This window comes from Cotesia glomerata, linkage group LG4 (genome assembly GCF_020080835.1).
Source record: "Cotesia glomerata isolate CgM1 linkage group LG4, MPM_Cglom_v2.3, whole genome shotgun sequence".
Taxonomy (NCBI): domain Eukaryota; kingdom Metazoa; phylum Arthropoda; class Insecta; order Hymenoptera; family Braconidae; genus Cotesia; species Cotesia glomerata.
The window spans coordinates 12,071,790-12,089,529 of record NC_058161.1 but is presented as its reverse complement, the minus strand read 5'-3'; the positions used below and the strand labels follow the sequence as shown (position 1 = coordinate 12,089,529).

General features: G+C 34.0%; 3 protein-coding genes across 6 annotated transcripts; all 3 read left to right on the top strand.

Annotated features, from left to right (window-relative positions):
- Window positions 1-247: 247 nt before the first annotated feature.
- LOC123264159 (odorant receptor 47a-like) lies at window positions 248-4,616 on the top strand. Its single transcript, XM_044727309.1, has 8 exons — window positions 248-600; window positions 678-874; window positions 3,496-3,712; window positions 3,776-3,885; window positions 3,938-4,037; window positions 4,098-4,208; window positions 4,277-4,432; window positions 4,506-4,616. The coding sequence occupies exons 1-8, from the start codon at window positions 310-312 to the stop codon at window positions 4,554-4,556; spliced, it is 1,233 nt and encodes a 410-aa protein (XP_044583244.1). The 5' UTR covers window positions 248-309; the 3' UTR covers window positions 4,557-4,616.
- A 125-nt stretch (window positions 4,617-4,741) lies between these two features.
- Window positions 4,742-17,337, top strand: LOC123264150 (neurexin-4). Of its 3 annotated transcripts, none has more exons than XM_044727297.1 (10): window positions 4,742-5,059; window positions 6,357-6,452; window positions 9,410-9,606; window positions 10,133-10,274; window positions 10,929-11,299; window positions 11,367-11,717; window positions 12,842-13,316; window positions 13,390-14,025; window positions 14,705-15,312; window positions 16,151-17,337. In XM_044727297.1, exons 1-10 carry the CDS (start codon window positions 5,008-5,010, stop codon window positions 17,021-17,023), a joined length of 3,801 nt encoding a protein of 1,266 aa, XP_044583232.1. In that variant the 5' UTR covers window positions 4,742-5,007; the 3' UTR covers window positions 17,024-17,337. The 3 variants fall into 3 exon arrangements, with proteins under 3 accessions (XP_044583232.1, XP_044583231.1, XP_044583234.1); XM_044727296.1 differs by lacking the exon at window positions 9,410-9,606 and adding an exon at window positions 9,039-9,235 and having other exon boundaries at window positions 4,748-5,059; window positions 16,151-17,336; XM_044727299.1 differs by lacking the exons at window positions 4,742-5,059; window positions 6,357-6,452 and adding an exon at window positions 9,100-9,235 and having other exon boundaries at window positions 16,151-17,336.
- Window positions 6,357-8,883, top strand: LOC123264161 (L-aminoadipate-semialdehyde dehydrogenase-phosphopantetheinyl transferase). 2 transcript variants are annotated; one of them, XM_044727312.1, is made up of 2 exons: window positions 6,357-6,452; window positions 6,613-7,794. In XM_044727312.1, the coding sequence occupies exon 2, from the start codon at window positions 6,637-6,639 to the stop codon at window positions 7,510-7,512; it is 876 nt and encodes a 291-aa protein (XP_044583247.1). In that variant the 5' UTR covers window positions 6,357-6,452; window positions 6,613-6,636; the 3' UTR covers window positions 7,513-7,794. The 2 variants fall into 2 exon arrangements, with proteins under 2 accessions (XP_044583247.1, XP_044583246.1); XM_044727311.1 differs by adding an exon at window positions 8,864-8,883 and having other exon boundaries at window positions 6,452-7,507.
- Window positions 17,338-17,740: the final 403 nt, after the last annotated feature.

The following is a 17,740-nucleotide window of genomic DNA, read 5'->3' as shown; positions in this document are numbered from 1 at the left end:
TACCTCGAAAATGAATTTAAAATACATTTTATTGTTGAAGAATAATTTAAAATTCACCATATTGTCTCGTTAAAATATTTTTAAAATTAACATCTGTCTCTTTAAAATAATATTTTAGATATATCTTCCTCGTACTTAGCATCGATCGCATAAATTATGCACAAATTTAACTTTAAACTGAGGGTTAAATTCTATTTTAATAAATTTCTAACCCTCATTTTGTCATTTGAGGGAAAAATATTCTTCTTTGTTGCAACTTTAAATAAATTTCCGCGCAAGACAAAATAATAAAAGGGTTATTATATTGAAATGGTTGACAATAATGACAATGACTTGGAAGATACCTGTGAGAGTTTATGGAATATAGAGCTGGTAGTTCTTCAACTAATAGGACTTAAGTCATTGCGCAGTGCTTTTAGCAATCGCGAGTACCGAAGCTTGTCCCTTAGAGAGAGTATCGTCAGAGGTTATGGCGTTTGCATTTTTGCGTTGTACGTATTTTCAAGCGTTTGGACAATGCACTTGGTCGATTTTAGTGACATTAGTTTTGCCGCTGAGGTTATGACTGTTATTTTATCCGCTACAATGATTATGATAAAGGTAAAGAATGTATACTAACCTAAAAATTTTTATTAATTTTAACCATATCAAAACAAAAATTTAGTTATTTTATAAAGGGAGTCCAATTGTCATTTCACCGACGTCAGTTGTTTGATTTGTTTCGTGATTTTCATATACTGTGGAAGTATGCTAAGACACGGAAGCATCTGAGGGCTCAAATAGACCAGTTGATAAGAAGTTCCAAGCCTGCGAGGTATTGTTATATGGCAGCTACCATTTCAGTGGGACTGAGCTACGGATTGCGGCCATATTAGTTAGTATTTATAGTGTTTTTGGTTATCAAATAATAATAATATATGGTTTATTTTAAGCTGTAAGATGGACAAAAGAGTACCATCTTTGCAAAGATAAAATGTTATTCATACATATTTTTATAAATTTACTAATGGGGTATGAAGAGAAATAATGTAAATTTTAAGATGCCAAATTTTTCGACCACTTATTACCCTAGTAGCAATTTGGTAAAAGCCTTGTGCTACTAGCATGGATCAAGATATTTTAGAAAGATTTTAGATCAAGAATTGGTCCAGATTCTTGACCAAGATTATTCGTCAAGACTTGAGCCAGACTGTAGTCAGAATTTGTCAAGAATTTGACCAGAAATCTGGGGCTATCTATTGCTAAAGTTTGGGACTATCCTATAGAGTATAGGTTCTCATTCTATTAAAAAATATTTAACTATTACTTGTAACGTCCCTGTTTAAAATTTCCAATAGGATCCCATCAAAAGCGACAAAAGCCACTTAGAAACCCATAAATTTGATTGGTTTCTAAGTGGCTTTTGTCGCTTTTGATGGGATCTTATTGGAGCTTTTCAACAGGGGTGGCTGGTCTCGACTGTTCGTAAAGTGAAATAAATTTTTATTATAAAATCAAAATTATCTAAATTTTAATTTAATAATTAATTACGAACTGGGCCGAAAAGACACGGTCGTTACACCCAGAGTGTAACTAACTCGAAGCCGTAGCTTATAAGAGTCGATGCTGCTCCAGATGCCTGTAGCTTTAGATTTTACGGCGGACCAAGCCGATAGCTTTCAAAGCTACAAATAGCTAAATTGATTTAATTCGCGTTAGGAATATGGTCTAGGGCAATTCGCCGTGGGTGGCGATACTCGTTGAAAGATAGATTCAGCTCAGACACAAAACCAATCTTTGCCACGTACTGCTCCGCTGATCGCTCAGTATGGAAAAATAGAGCTGAATGGTCGTCAAATACAAATATTGAAAAAATACAGCTCAAAGTAAGTTCAATACCGCGTCCAATTCTCACCAATATACCACCTGACTTACAACAGGTACTACTACCACTTCGGTGTGCTTTAACGTTGTCCAGCGGTGACCGACAAACCAGGATCTTCCTCGAACAATGAAACGACGCTTTCCTCAACAAAATGGCTGACTACTCGAGACCTCTTGAGTACACGACATGCCAAGCTAATTTATCTTGTATATGCGTCGTATTATTTAATTAATGTACGACATACTCCTTGTTAACTGATAATCGGAGTCGTATCGTACTATTGTAGATTAAAATGCCGTGTTATTATTTAATAAACGGTGTAAATTAATAAAATACCGAATATTGCGTTGTAACACGGTAAAAATAATTATTTATATTTTAACAAATATATCAATTACAGAAGTATACATTATGAAGGTTGAACAAAAACTGCGTGCACGCGGCTTCCGCGTACATTAATTAGCATTGAGAAGTGGGGGTACATTCTAGCGCCACTCTCAAATAATTCTCATACTATTAGCAATTATTGCCTAATTTCAAATCTGACTTACATGTTATCAGCAAACGTTTAGTATCAGGTGGTAAATTGGGTTTTACCTAATGTGAGCCAACTGGCCACGTTGCATACTTGCGATAATTCAACTTTTTACATATCGTAGCAAGCTAAATTAATTTTTTAAACTTGTTGACTAGACTATAAATGAAAACCACTGCAATACTATACTTTTGACATTCAAGTGGAAAGGAGGGAAATAGGTAAGCGCTCGTCGTTTTTTGCGTTTCTCAAGCAAGTCTATGTTAGGACTCTGGGCCAAGAATCTGGTGAAATTCTAGACACAACTGTCTCAAGTCTGCCACCAGTCTGGATAAAGAATCTTGATCAAGTATCTTGGTCGAAAATTGTCCAATTCTTTACAGAGTGCTTCTTCAAGTATCTTGCCAAAGAATCTTGCCCAATTCCATTGCTACTAGCGGGTATGAATCTTCTTTTGTTGTCACTTGTATTTGTTTTTGGGAAGAATTACCAATGGATATAATAAAAGCGTCTAGAATCGAAGTCTTCAAAAACAAGATGTTTGATTATTTGTTTAATTTCGATATTTGAATCATAAAATTAGTAATTTAGTTTAATTTAAATTGAATTGTTAAGTGGTTAAATCTTTAGATTTTATATTTTGATCCATTAATATGATTGATTAAATTAATACATTATATTTATATTTTCTTTATGTACAAAACTGTTATATTATGTAAATATGTTTACCACTTTGGCCTTGACATAAAATAAAGTTATCTATCTATCTATCTATCTATCTATTTATCTTGACGTTGGCCGAGCGTTCCAAAGTGTTGGTCCGTTCGTACAACTCAAAAGTGGCAAGTCAAAACAGATTTTGCACATTTTCACATGCTGATATCTTTCGGTTCTCTCCAGCGCTGCCTATATAAATTTAAGACAAGCTCTTAACCAACACAGCTCCCCACCACACAACTCCAAAACGGCCGTATGAGAAACATTCTCAGTGCCTATTAAATTGAATTGAATTCAATACACTTTTAAACCCAGCACTTGTAAAAGTTATATTTTTCATATAAAAATTCTTTTTAAAAATAATATGTCTTTATTTCAGTTTGTTAATCCGATATTTGGTACATAGAAGTAATAATACTCTGGATTACTCAGTGACGGTTTATCCCTTGTTGTACCCATTTCCCTACGACACATCGATGACTTACAATTTTTGCCTAATTTACGAGCAATGCGTTAATTATTACGCTGTTTTGTACTGGATATCATCCGATACTATTTTTATTCAACTTACTACTCACATTTGCATTAATTTATTGGTAATTTGTATTTTTAAAAAAATAAATTTTACTGATATTTATGAAGATAATTTTTTATATAAGGTACTAGCTGATGATTTTAAACTAGAATCTTACGACGAAAAAAATATAAAAAAGCCTATTGATACTGACCAAGTAATTAATTTAATTAAACGACACCGTCATATTTTAGGGTGAGTAAAAAACCCAAAAAAGCTTCTTTTTGATAACAAAATAATTTTTCAGGTTGTGTCAAAAAGTAGAGACTCTTTTTAATCCAATTATTTTTTTTACGGTTTTGTTTAACGGGATAGATCTCTGCTGCTGTATATTCACGCTAGATAAAGTATATAAATTCTTAAAAAGTATGATTTAATTATTTAAAATTAAAAATTTTATTTATTAGGAAGCTTCAGAAGGACACTGGCCAAAATTTGCTCGGAGTATTGCTCATGCAATGACACTGTTGATACAAATAATAATTTATTGCAATTTCGCTCATCGTGCTACCGTGCTAGTAATAATTTTTTTCCTATAATTTAACTTTAAGGTCTATTAATAATTTTTTTTAATTTTATTTATAAGACAGAAAGTATTTCAACTTCGATTTATAATTCTTCATGGTTGAAGTACGATAAAAAAGTACAAAAATTATTAATGATAACAATAATGCGAGCAAATAAAGAGTACAAATTTATGGCTTACGGCCTTTTAATTCTAGATCGTGAACAAATGACAAGAGTTTGTATTAATGTATAATTTAATATTTTTATTCTTCTAAAATAATAAAATTAATATAATTTAATTTTTATAGATTTTTAAAACAACTGGAAGTTACATCGCTCTTCTAAGAAGTTTTTCTTAGTAATAATTAGTTAATTAATCACACAAATAAATTTTTATTGTCAGTTAAGTATAAACTGTAATTAATAATAAATAATATATTTACTTAAACCATTTTTAACTTCCCGCCAAAATTCAAAATTCCCGCCAAAATTTAAAACTTACCGCCATCTATCAGGAAACGCCGGAACTATTTTCTTTTTAGAACACGCCTTAAATTCTCATGAGTCACTTCCATCTTGCACTTGTAATTTGTATATTGTGTTCATAAACCGTAGACCACTCATCTCAATATTATTATTATTATTATTGTATTATTCTTTTCTTGTGATTCTTATATATTTTAAAGGCGTCCCCGCCCCGTGACCAGTACTTGTCCAACGTAGTGTACAGTACATCACAAATTTAACCAGAATAATATTTTTTTACATCACAATAGAAAAAAGTAACTTTATTGTCAAAAATATGTCATCATGAATTTATTCTGCGGAATTTTATTAACGGCCTTAGCCGTCACCACTGCCTGTAAGTTTTTATTTATTTATTATTTTTATTTTATAAATTTATTTTTTAATGTTAATATCAATGAGGTGTCACAGTGTCGCTAGTAATTAAATATTTTAAATATGTACACATTTTTTAGCTGTGACTCGCCGAGTATGACCAAGCCCATCATGGCGTTATTAATATTTACTATTTAATTAATTTTTTTTTTTCAATTCTGTAACAATATTATTAATTTTTTTCTTATTTTAATAATAGGATTTGTAAGCGGTAATGGATTATTGATTTTTAATACTCGCTTTTGTTATTTTTTTTTTCTTTCAACAGTGTCACTATGGATCAAACAAATTTTTACTATAGCGACGCCCTTAATTTTTATTTTTAAATTTATTTACAAATTTTGATTTTAGTTTGAAAAAAAAATTTTTTTTTTTCAAAAATTAAGGAAAAAAAAATTTTCAATTTTCTCAGCGGGAAGTTAAAAATATTAATTTTATTTTTTATAAAAAAAAAAAAAAATTTTTTTTTAAATAATTCAGTACAAAAATTAATTTTTAACCTTAAATTTGAACAATTGAAAAAAATTTTTTTTTTCAAAAATTAAAAAACTTAATTTTTTTTATTTTATAAAATTGATAATTTTATTTAAAAAACAAAATTTTTTTTTTTTTAATAATTTAGTAGTCAAAAAATTAATTTTTAACTTTAAATTTGAACAATTGAAAAAATTAAATCAAAATTTTTTTTTTCAAAAATTAATTAAAAAAAAAATATTAATGTTTTTTATTTTACAAAATTGACAATTTTAATTAAAAAAAAAAAAAAAATTTTCTTTTAAGTAATTTAGTATTTAAAAATTAATTTCTAACCTTGAATAAATTTGAACAATTGAAAAAATTAAATCAAGAAAATTTTTTTTTTCAAAAATTAATTTTTTTTTATTTTATAAAATTAACAATTTTATTTAAAAAAAAATTTTTTTTTCAAATAATGTACACGGAAAGAAGAAGATGACACTGGATATCATCCGAGATTATACTCAGTGATATCTAGATTGTACTCATTATAATCTGGATTATATTAATTATTATCTGGATTATACTCATTGTAATTTGGACTATACCAGCTACTATCCGAAATTTTTTTTCACTCAACATAATCTGGGATGATATCCAGTGTCATCTTGTTCTTTCCGTGTAGTACTTAAGAAAAGTTAATGTTTAACCTTAAATTTGAACATATGAAAAAATTAACTAAAACCAAAAAAAATTTCTTAGTTCAATAAAATGCCTATAAAAATTAATACCATATTTTTCAGATGAATACGAATGCAATTCTCCATTATTCGATCGTGCCCAAATCCATGCGACATCGTATATGAAAGACCGTGAACCTCACCAAGCCAGACTTTACGGTAACTAACCTCAAAAAGGCACAATTAAAAATCGTATTTAGAATTTTCTTAGAATTGAATCAAAAAAATCTGCATCCAAATCCAAATCTTTTAATAATATTTCAATTGTGACAAACCCACTGATTAAAAGCTTCGCAGTAAGTCACAATATTATCTCCAGGTAAACTTACCTAACCCAAAAAAAATGTCAACAAGTATAAGATGGTCCTTCAACTGGGGGACCTGGAGTCCGTCTCCGCAGCAGTTCCGTCACGCAATATCTTTAATCCAGCCTGAAGAGAAGCTTCGGCTGGGCAGATTCGTCTTCCGCAAAGACGTCCGGGCCTCTTTGGCCGGACGTTTGCTGATGAGGAAGTTTGTAAGCGAAAGTCTTAAAGTTCCTTATCACCTTGTGAAGCTTTTCCGTGACGAGAACAACAGGCCTAGTGTAGAAAATGACAGGCTGCTGTTCAATGTCTCTCACCAGGGTTCCTATACAGTGCTAGCAGGTGAGAAGGTCACTGTTGGCACTGTTGATGCCAAGAATCTCAAGTTAGGGATTGATATCATGAAGCTGGAGTACACTGGAGGGAAGAAAATCCAAGAGTTCTTCAGGATAATGGACAGGAACTTCTCGGTTCGCGAATGGAAGGAAATCCGTAGTGAGAAGAGTGAAAAGGAACAGGTTGATATGTTCTGTAGGCACTGGGCTTTGAAGGAAAGCTATGTTAAGGCAATTGGAACTGGCCTGGTTGAGAATTTGCAGGAACTTGATTTTGCTACTAAGTCTAAGTTGGAAGAAAAAGATGTTGTTTGTGATACGGTGCTTTATAATAATGGAACAGAAACTTCTTGGAAGTTTGAAGAGACTGTTATTGATGGTCATTGTGTTGCTGTTGCAATTTCTAAGGAACTTGCGGAACTTAAAGGAACTGATGGAACAGGTGGAACATTTGGAACAAGGAACAACCCAATGTTCCAGGAACTAACATACGAAAATTTAATATCGGGAGCGCAAGCGCTAGATAAAGAAGACGAGAAATATTGTGACGATTATTTTTTAAAAAGTGAAAGACCTTAAGGAGATCCAAGTTAGCCTTCTAGTGTAAAGAATGGGCACATTTATAAGTCCACCCCTCTAGCACGTCTACCGTAACTAACTATACTACTAGACAGCCCAGTTGCAAGTATACCAGTTAGTTCCCTATCAATATTTAAGTCAACCAATCAGAAAATCTACCCGTAAATAACCTAATCGCGAAACAACTCTATCAGATTGAAACTCTACCATGTGTCAAACTATACCATAACAATCTCTATCATTAATATTTCTACCAAAATTAATGTCAACCATATAAAAGCCTACCAAGCTCTAACACGTGTTAACAATTGTTAGCTAATATGTGATAGAGCTGTATTAAGATAGAGTTATTTTATGGTATAAATTAACTTTGGCATAGTTTTTATATGGTTGAGTTTTTTCTGGTAGATATTTAATTCTTAGAAATGTAAAATGGTAGGCTTTTATATGATTGATATTAATTTTGGTAGAGTTATTACACGGAAAAAAGAAAACTCGAAAAATTACAGTATATAATGCAACGTGGCGCTTCGTGATGAAAACTGGAAAAATTATAGTTTAAGATTGTAATTATTACAGATTTTATAAAAATTACATTGCAGAATGTAATATTTACATTGCAAGCTCTGAATATTAAATTAAAAAATTGAATTTAGAAAAATGTTATTTTTAAAGTTTTGATTACGACAGGACCGATTTTACATTTTATACCGTAATTTTTCGAGTTTTCTTTTTTCCGTGTAACTAGAATTTGAATTTGCGCGCGCAAGCGCCTGACTGTAGCATTTGCATATATTTTCATGCTTATGATATATTTGACCAATCACGTTACGAATAGTTTGATGCCACATACATTTCATCTCAATTTTATATTAGGATGATAGAGATTGTTATGGTATAGTTAGTTACGGTAGACGTGTTAGAGGGGTAGAGAAGTAACTGGTAGACTTACAAATGTACCAAAGAATGTCTATAAAAAAATAATACCTAGAAATACTTTTGTTATCTTAAAATTAATTAATAATATTTGCGATAAATTTACTCATTGAATAATTTACTAATTAAATATAAAATATCTCTGTAATACCTTCGGAAAGCTACTTTTTTTATTGTTTTAATCGAAAGCTTATTATTTTTTCAATCAAATTCAATGAAAATAAAATTTTTCTAAAATGGTTAATTGCATTAAATTCTTAATCAAATACACGGCTGGAGGAATCTTAATTTACCTACATGTAAAAATTACAATTTTAAAATCTAATTATTTAATTAAATATCTCGAAACCTGTTTTTTTAATTTTATTAATTATTAGGTTACGTTTTAAAAATTTGACTACTTTGCGTGGATCTCCTTAAATAAAATAAAAATGTAATCAGTGGGTTTAAATAAATTTATCTAAATTTTTATTTTGTTAATTATTGAATACTAGTTTGTAAATATAAATTTTGGCAGCTTTGTGTTTTATTTTTGAGCAGATAGTATTTGTATTTGTAAGAATAGTTGCATGAATATTGGTTATAATTAGGCGACAAATCATGGACGGCTAAGGATTCAGACGCTAAGCAGTACTTCACACTCGACTTGGGTCATCCGATGAACGTCTCTAGCATAGTGACCCAAGGAAGAGACAATCATGGAGAATTTGTCCTGGAGTACTCTATCAGCTACGGGTTCAATGATCTTGACTACCAGATCTACAAAGACCACCAGGGGAACATCAAGGTAGGATTGTTGGTATCTGCTCAAAAAAACGGCTTTTGTTTGCTTTGCATGGATTTTTTATAATTGCACTTACTAATTATTTATTTGAGCTAACTACCTGCTTGAGTTTTTGATTGTTTAATTAACTAACACTGGTTGTGGATGTGGGAACAAAACTAATACGGGTATTCTTAGGCAAAAGCGCGTGGACGCCCAGTGATAATTCGTACAACCAACACCTCACTCTGGACCTGGGGGACAGAGTTGAGATAAGGAGTATTCAGACTCGAGGAAGAGCCAACACCAGGGAGTTTGTCACTGAGTTTATTGTCGAGTATTCTGATGATGGTCAAGCTTGGACTACTTATGAGAGTCAAAATGGCGTGGAAGAGGTAAAATTATAGGATATGTAGAGAAATTGCTCATTTATTTGTCAAAAATTGATTATTCATCTATAGCATATTATTTTTTTATTGATAATTTTAGTATTTTTTAATTATTAAACAGTTTATAATTAATTTTTACGTTAAATAACAAAAAAAAAAAAATAAATTTAGTTCTTAAATTTTCTGTAAGATGGCGTTGCGCAACGGAAAAGGTACTACGTCACAACCCCGCGAAAATTCAAATGCAAAAAAAAATTAAAAACTACCTAAATAAATGAATTATTAAACAATTTTGCATTTTTTTGGTCTAAATAATTTTTATCAAACATTTAATAAGAAATAAAATTAAAAATGCATTTTCTCTATTTACTATTAAAAAATCAATTTAATTTTTTTTTTTACAGGAATTAATTATATCATTTTTTTTTACTAATTAATTAACATAGCACTCGCACTAATTGCATGAAAAAAATAAAAATAACATAAATAAATAATAATTAATAATAAAATACTATTTTTAATTTTTCTTAAGATGTTCAAAGGTAACGTAAACGCAGAGTCTATTAAATTAAATAGATTTGAAGTCCCAATAATAGCCCAGTGGATTAGGATCAACCCTACTAGGTGGCAAGACAGAATTTCAATGCGATTAGAATTATTCGGCTGTGACTACGGTAATTATTTATCAAATTTTAATTACCCTAGTAGCAATGGAATTGTGCAAGATTCTTTAGTAAGATACTTGGAGAAGCACTTTGTAAAGAATTGGACAATTCTCGACCAAGATACTTGATCAAGATTCTTTATCCAGACTGGCGGCAGACTTGGGACAGTCTGTGCCCGGAATTTCACCAGATTCTTGGCCCAGAGTCCTAACATAGACTTGCTTGAGAAACGCAAAAAACGACGAGCGCTTATCTATTTCCCTCCTTTCCACTTGAATGTCAAAAGTATAGTATTGCAGTGGTTTTCACTTATAGTCTAGTCAACAAGTTTAAAAAATTAATTTAGCTTGCTACGATATGTAAAAAGTTGAATTATCGCCAGAAATAGTTAAATATTTTTCAATAGAATGAGAACCTCTACTCTATAGGATAGTTTCAAACTTTAGCAATAGATGGCCCCAGACTTCTGGTCAAATTCTTGACAAATTCTGACTAAAGTCCGGCTCAAGTCTTGACCAATAATCTTGGTCAAGAATCTGGACCAATTCTTGATCTAAAATCTTTCTAAAGTATCTTGATCCATGTTGGAACAAGGCTTTTACCAAATTTTTACTAGGATATCTTAATCCAGGACTCTACTAATTAAATTAAATTTATTTTCAGTTTCCGATGTGGTGCACTTTGATGGATCTTCACTGATCCGACAAGACCTGCAGCGTGAGAAAATAGAAACAGACCGTCACGCAGTTCGATTCAGGTTCAAGACTAACCACGCTGACGGAGTTATCGCCTATTCTCGCGGTACCCAGGGTGACTACATCGCCGTGGAGATGAGAGACAACAAGATGCACATGAACATTGATCTGGGTTCGGGAATCCCTACTAGTTTGTCAGTTGGCAGCCTTCTGGATGACAATATGTGGCACGACGTCCAGATTTTCAGAAATAGAAGGGACATTTCTTTTTCCATCGACCGAGTTGTTGTCAAGGGACGGGTCAAGGGTGATTTCCATCGATTAGATCTCAACCGAGCGGTGAGTTTCTTTTAATATTAATTAATTACTCAATTATTTAACAATAATAATCAACTTTTCTTTGCAGTTCTACATTGGAGGAGTTCCCAATAAACAAGAAGGCCTGACAGTAACCCAAAATTTCACTGGCTGCATCGAAAACTTTATGTTGAACAAAACTAACGTAATCCGCGACCTGAAAGATGTTGAAGCAGCAGAGGGGGCGCTGACTCTTAATTCCCGGTTCTTTAAGAACCGTGTGATCTATGGGTGCCCGGAACCGCAGATTGTTCCAGTAACTTTTGTCAAACCTGATAGCTTTGCAACCCTTTCTGGGTATGATCGTTCTAATACTTTGAATGTTTCTTTGGCTTTTCGAAGCTACGAGGAGAAAGGATTGATAATGTATCATAAGTTTGCGTCAGATGGATTTGTTAAGGTAAGAAATTTATTTTATCTTAAAATAATTAATGTAATTTATTGAAAAGGTCGTAGGACAAAGTTGTCTAACGGCCAAAAGCAAATATAAATATACAGAGTGTACATAATATTTTAAAGATTAAGAAGAAAGCAAGATAAAATTGAAGTAAAAAAAAAAAAAAATGCTCATAAGCTATAATATAATAATGAAAATAAGTTTTTATAGTATTAATATTAATAGGTCTCTCAACGTCAATATAATAATAATAATAATAATAATTATAGATGAGAATTAATGATGAAAGCAGAAACAAAAACAGTCTACTTCTAGTCTTATATCATTGCACAAAATAACACAGAACTAAATTGCACTTGGTCAAAATAATTCAAAATCCTCTAAATTAAAATAGATGAAATAAATAATAAGCGTGAAGTTAACTAAGTATCGAATTATCGCAAAAATATAGTCCCCGATTTCTTATTAGTTGAAAAATCAAAGCGCGCAATTTAAATTCTTAGTCTACACTTAAAGATCAGCACGCTTAATAGCCAATAAGTGTTTATAACAACTTGTCTTAAATATTGCTAGTGATTCAGCTGCTGTTAATAATAATAATGATGATGATGATGATTTACAGTTGTTTAAATGAGCATTCATATGTTTAACCTCAAATTTGAATAAAGAAAAAACGCAAACTTTCTGGCCCTACCTTAGAATTTAGATTTTTGCAGTTTAAATAAACATTAATATGTTTAACCTCCAATTTGAATAAAGAAAAAACGCAAAATTTCTGGCCCTACTTAAGGACCTAGACTTTTGCAGTTGTTTAAATGAGCATTAATATCGACGGTCTAATTAGCAATTTGTCTAACTCCTTATTTTTTAGAGAATGTTTTTTTTTAACATTTTGATGTAGCAATAATCCAATTATAAATTATTTGAATGATTTAAACCTAAATATTATATCTCTAATCAATATTAATGATATTGAATGGTTTTTTAAAATTTTAAGTGGTTTTTCAAAATTTGCTAATAAAAACGTAGATATGTTTAACCTCAAATTTGAATAAAGAAAAAACGCAAAATTTCTGGCCCTAATGAGCCTAATAATGTTAATTAACCAATTAACCAATCCCTTGCAGCTGTTTCTAGAAAACGGTCGGATAAAGGTCCAGATCCTGACCCCAGGTAACCCTGAGACAATATTAGACGACTACGACGACAGTTTTAACGACGGAAAGTGGCACCAGGTGGTCTTAACCATATCTAAAAACAGCATAATCTTGAACGTCGACGGACGTCCAATGAATACCAAGAGACTGTTGAATATGCTGACTGGGTCCAAGTACCTGATCGGTGGAGGGCTTCTAGGACAAGGTCGCGGAGACCGTGGTTTCGTAGGATGCATGCGACAGATTAGCATTGACGGGATTATCAAGCTGCCGACAAACTGGAAGCCTGAGCAGTATGAAGGAACCATCATCATGGACGCTTGTCAGATGTTGGATAGGTGCAATCCTAATCCGTGCAAGCACGACGGAATTTGCACCCAGACTTCTGATCAGTTCCACTGTAATTGTGAGCATACTGGTTACTCTGGAGCTGTTTGCCATATCCGTGAGTTTAATTTTTTTCTGGATTTTTTTGTAGAGGATAGAAGAATTTATGTTGATGTTGATTTGTGTTCCAGCGGAGTATCCACTGTCCTGTGAAGCTTACAAGAACTCAAATGCGGGGAACCAGCGCGTGGAGATAAAGATTGATGTCGACGGCAGCGGACCCTTGGATCCCTTCCCAGTAACTTGTATGTTCTATCCTGATAAAAGTATTGTAACTATCGTGAGACACAGCAACGAGTTACCGACACCGGTGGAAGGCTACGAGGAAGCTGGTAGTTTCCAGCAAGAGATTTCTTACGACGCTGACTTCGACCAGATCACTGCTCTGATGAACCGCTCGACCTCTTGTCGCCAGCATATTAACTACGCCTGCAAACACTCTCGGCTGTTCAACACTCCCGTGGATCCAAACGCCCCGTTCCGTCCGAACTCATGGTGGGTCAGTCGGAACAATCAGAATATGGATTACTGGGGTGGCGCTCTACCTGGTTCTAGAAAGTGCGAGTGTGGAATTCTGGGTAATTGTGTTGATCCAACAAAGTGGTGTAATTGTGATGCTGGGTTTGACAGCTGGAATGAAGACGGTGGTGATATCACTGAGAAGGAACACTTACCAGTGAGGCAATTGAGGTTTGGGGATACTGGAACTGCCTTGGATGAGAAAGAGGGACGGTATACTCTTGGTCCTCTAGAATGTCAAGGAGATAGTAAGTATTTTTATGTTTATTTAGCAGTTTTGATTTAATAACGCCCCTAACAACTATTATTTAGTAACTGTTGCTTAGTAACGCCTCTAACAACTATTACTTAGCAACTGTTGATTAGCAGCGCCCTTAAAAACTTCAGAAACGCCCCTAAGAACTTTACTAACGGCCCAAACAAACATTACTTAGCAACTGTTGCTTAGCAACGTCTTTAGAAACCTTAGTAACGCCCCTAACAATTATTACTCAGCAACTGTTGCTTAGTAACGCCCCTAATAATCGTTACTTAACAACTGTTGCTTAGCAACGCCCCTAGAAACTTTAGAAACGCCCCTAACAACCGTTATTTAGCAACTATTGCTTAGTAACACATCTATAAATTTTAGCAAAGCCCCCAGCAACCTTAGTAACGCCCCTAACAACAATTTCTTAGCAACTGTTACCAAGAAACGCCCCTATTATCTTCAGTAACGCCCCTAACAACCATTACTTAGCAGCTATTGCTTAGAAACGCCCCTAGAAACTTTAGAAACGCCCCCAGCAACCTTAGTAACGCCCCTAACAACAATTTCTTAGCAACCGTTACTTAGCAACCCTAACACCCTAAAAAATGTCTACACCATCAACTCGTCACCTCGAAAGACCAGCCACAATTCTAATCCAAAAATAATTAATTTTCCAGACCTCTTCGAAAATATGGTAACATTCCGAAAAGCAGATGCAACAATCGACCTGCCCACCTTCGACATGGGCCACGAGGGTGACATCTACTTCGAGTTCAAAACAACCACCGCTAACGCAGTGATTATCCACAGCACTGGACCCACCGACTTCATAAAAATATCAATAACCTCAGGCAAGCAAATCCAGTTCAGTTACCAAGCCGGGGACGGACCTCGCACTGTCAGTGTCCAGACCTCCAACACCCTCAACGACGACAACTGGCACTCAGTGTCTGTCGAGAGGAATCGCAAGGAGGCCAAGATTACCCTCGACGGAGCGTTGAAGAACGAGATTCCGGAGCCCGCGGGTCCCGTTCGTGCTTTACATCTTACCTCGCAGTTCGTAGTTGGTGCCACTACCAACTACCGGGATGGATACGTCGGCTGTATTCGGGCCCTGCTGCTCAATGGGAAGCTCCAGGATCTCAAGTCCTACGCAGATCGCGGGACTTATGGTATTGGCCAAGGCTGCATCGGGAAGTGTGCTAGCAATCCTTGTCTCAACAACGGAACTTGTATTGAGGCTTACGACCAATATGAGTGCAATTGCCGGTTCACTGCTTTTAAGGTAAGATTTCTTTATAAAGTCCCCTGATAGCCGGAGTTTTAGACCAACAAAGTTGGTATTAGATAGTTGCCATCAATTTAGCGACACTTTGCGGTAAAATTTTGAATTTGTAACTGTTGGTATTAAGTTAGCTATAAGTTTCGAAGAAAAAAAAAAGACTAATCTACTGCCGCAATATGTCGCCAAATTTCTTGAGAAACTTATCCCTAGCAGCAATGAAATTGTGCAAGATTCTTTGGCAAGATACTTGGAGAAACACTTTGTAAAGAATTGGACAATTCTCGACCAAGTCACTTGATCAAAATTCTTTATCCAGACTGGCGGCAGACTTGGGACAGTCTGTGGCCAGAATTTCACCAGATTCTTGGCCCAGAGTCCTACTAACATAGATTTGCTTAAGAAACGCAAAAAAAACGACGAGCGCTTACCTATTTCCCTCCTTTCCACTTGAATGTCAAAAGTATAGTATTGCAGTGGTTTTCATTTATAGTCTAGTCAACAAGTTTAAAAAATTAATTTAGCTTGCTACGATATGTAATAAGTTGAATTATCACAAGAAATAGTTAAATATTTTTTAATAGAATGAGAACCTCTACTCTATAGGATAATTTCAAACTTTAGCAATAGATAGCCCCAGATGTCTGGTCAAATTCTTGACAAATTCTGACTACAGTCTGGCTCAAGTCTTGACCAATAATCTTGGTCAAGAATCTGGACCAATTCTTGATCTAAAATCTTTCTAAAGTATCTTGATCCATGCTGGCACAAGGCTTTTACCAAATTGCTACTAGGATCACGGAGAAAAATTACACACTTTATAATTTTCTATCATTTATAGGGTCCAATTTGCGCGGATGAAATTGGTGTGAACTTATCACCAAGCTCTATGATTCGTTACGACTTTTCCGGAAGCTGGCGTTCAACCTTATCCGAGAACATCAGAGTAGGATTCGTGACCACAGAACCCCACGGCTTTATCCTGGGCTTGTTCTCCAACAAAACAAAAGAATACATGACAATATCCGTCTCTAACAGTGGAAAGCTGCGGATAGTCTTTGACTTTGGGTTCGAGCGTCAAGAGTTCTTCTACGGAGACAGAACCTTCCACCGGGGGCAGTACCACGACGTGAGAGTCCAAAGGAAGAACTCCGGAGCGACAATGGTGGTAACTGTCGACGGAAACGAGCCAATAGAGCAGCACTACAACATCAAAGCGTCAGCCGACGCCCAATTTAACAACATCGAGTACATGTACATCGGCCGTAACGAGTCGATGACCGAAGGGTTCAAAGGCTGCGTCTCCAGGGTCCAGTTCGATGACATCTACCCCTTGAAGCTGTTCTTCCAACAAAACAGGCCCAGCTACATCAGGTCCATTCACAGCGACGTTCCTGAGAACACTTGCGCTGTAGAACCTACTACTCATCCTCCTGATGTCGTGGAGACTCGCCCGCCACCTGTTATCGACGAGGAAAAGGTTCGCGCGGCCTACAACGAGACTGACACCGCCATCTTGGGGGGAATTCTCACACTAATACTCTTGGCGCTTATCGTAATGGCCGTTTTGATTGGCAGGTACATGTCCAGGCACAAGGGCGAGTACTTGACGCAAGAAGATAAAGGCGCTGAGCTCGCTCTTGATCCTGATAGCGCTGTTGTTCATTCTGCTACTGGCCACCAGGTTCAGAAGAAAAAAGAGTGGTTTATTTAGATTTTATTTTTGTTGCGATGGATGGAATTTCTTTTTTAATTCTTTAACCTCTCGTGGCGCTACTGTGTTATTTTAATGCGACATATTTTTGGCGGGAAAATTTTTAAACTGGTTTAAAGAAGAAATGTTTTTTTGTAAACTTTCCTTTGAAATTCTACTAAAAATAATAAAATGTAGAAAAAAAACGGCGCTAATTACGAGACCAAGAGTTAAGTTATTTTTTCGTACAAATTTTTTTTTTTTTTGTTAACAGTATTAGTTGTAATTTAACCGTCCAGCGATCAGCATTTTGTTTGATTTATTTTATTTTTATTTTATATTTATGTGTTTTATTTACTGACTAAATTTTATTTTTTTTTTATGTTCATCAGAATCTCGATATTTTATTGATATCCCACTCTACTATCTATTAATAAATAGTAATTAGGTGATAAATTAGATTTTTAATAATTGTATACTTTTTTTAATAAACCTATAAATAAAAATTGTATATAAGCCATTTTTATATTATATACGAAATAAATAAAATTTAATACCAGTGTTTTATTTATTTAAACTCAAATTTTTTTGAGTTTATGAACCTAGTCCTAAAAAGTTGAGAGCAGTTTTGCGCAAGCCTTGTAAAGGATTTTTATCTCTGATTCAGAAAGATGATTTGAAATGATTACCTTTATGTTAATTGTATATCTATATAGTATTTAAATCAGATGCTTTTAA

What these genes read in the sequence shown, in the direction of transcription:
- LOC123264161 (XM_044727311.1), top strand. Translation starts at nt 6,637, where the DNA reads ATGTCAACAAGTATAAGATGGTCCTTCAACTGGGGGACCTGGAGTCCG.
- LOC123264159 (XM_044727309.1), top strand. Translation starts at nt 310, where the DNA reads ATGGTTGACAATAATGACAATGACTTGGAAGATACCTGTGAGAGTTTA. An exon ending in TACGGATTGCGGCCATATTA is followed by an intron (nt 875 to 3,495) that starts GTTAGTATTTAT and finishes TCTTTATTTCAG; the next exon opens with TTTGTTAATCCGATATTTGG. An exon ending in ACATTTGCATTAATTTATTG is followed by an intron (nt 3,713 to 3,775) that starts GTAATTTGTATT and finishes TTTTTATATAAG; the next exon opens with GTACTAGCTGATGATTTTAA.
- LOC123264150 (XM_044727297.1), top strand. Translation starts at nt 5,008, where the DNA reads ATGAATTTATTCTGCGGAATTTTATTAACGGCCTTAGCCGTCACCACT. An exon ending in TCACCAAGCCAGACTTTACG is followed by an intron (nt 6,453 to 9,409) that starts GTAACTAACCTC and finishes GGGTATTCTTAG; the next exon opens with GCAAAAGCGCGTGGACGCCC. An exon ending in GATTAGATCTCAACCGAGCG is followed by an intron (nt 11,300 to 11,366) that starts GTGAGTTTCTTT and finishes TTTTCTTTGCAG; the next exon opens with TTCTACATTGGAGGAGTTCC.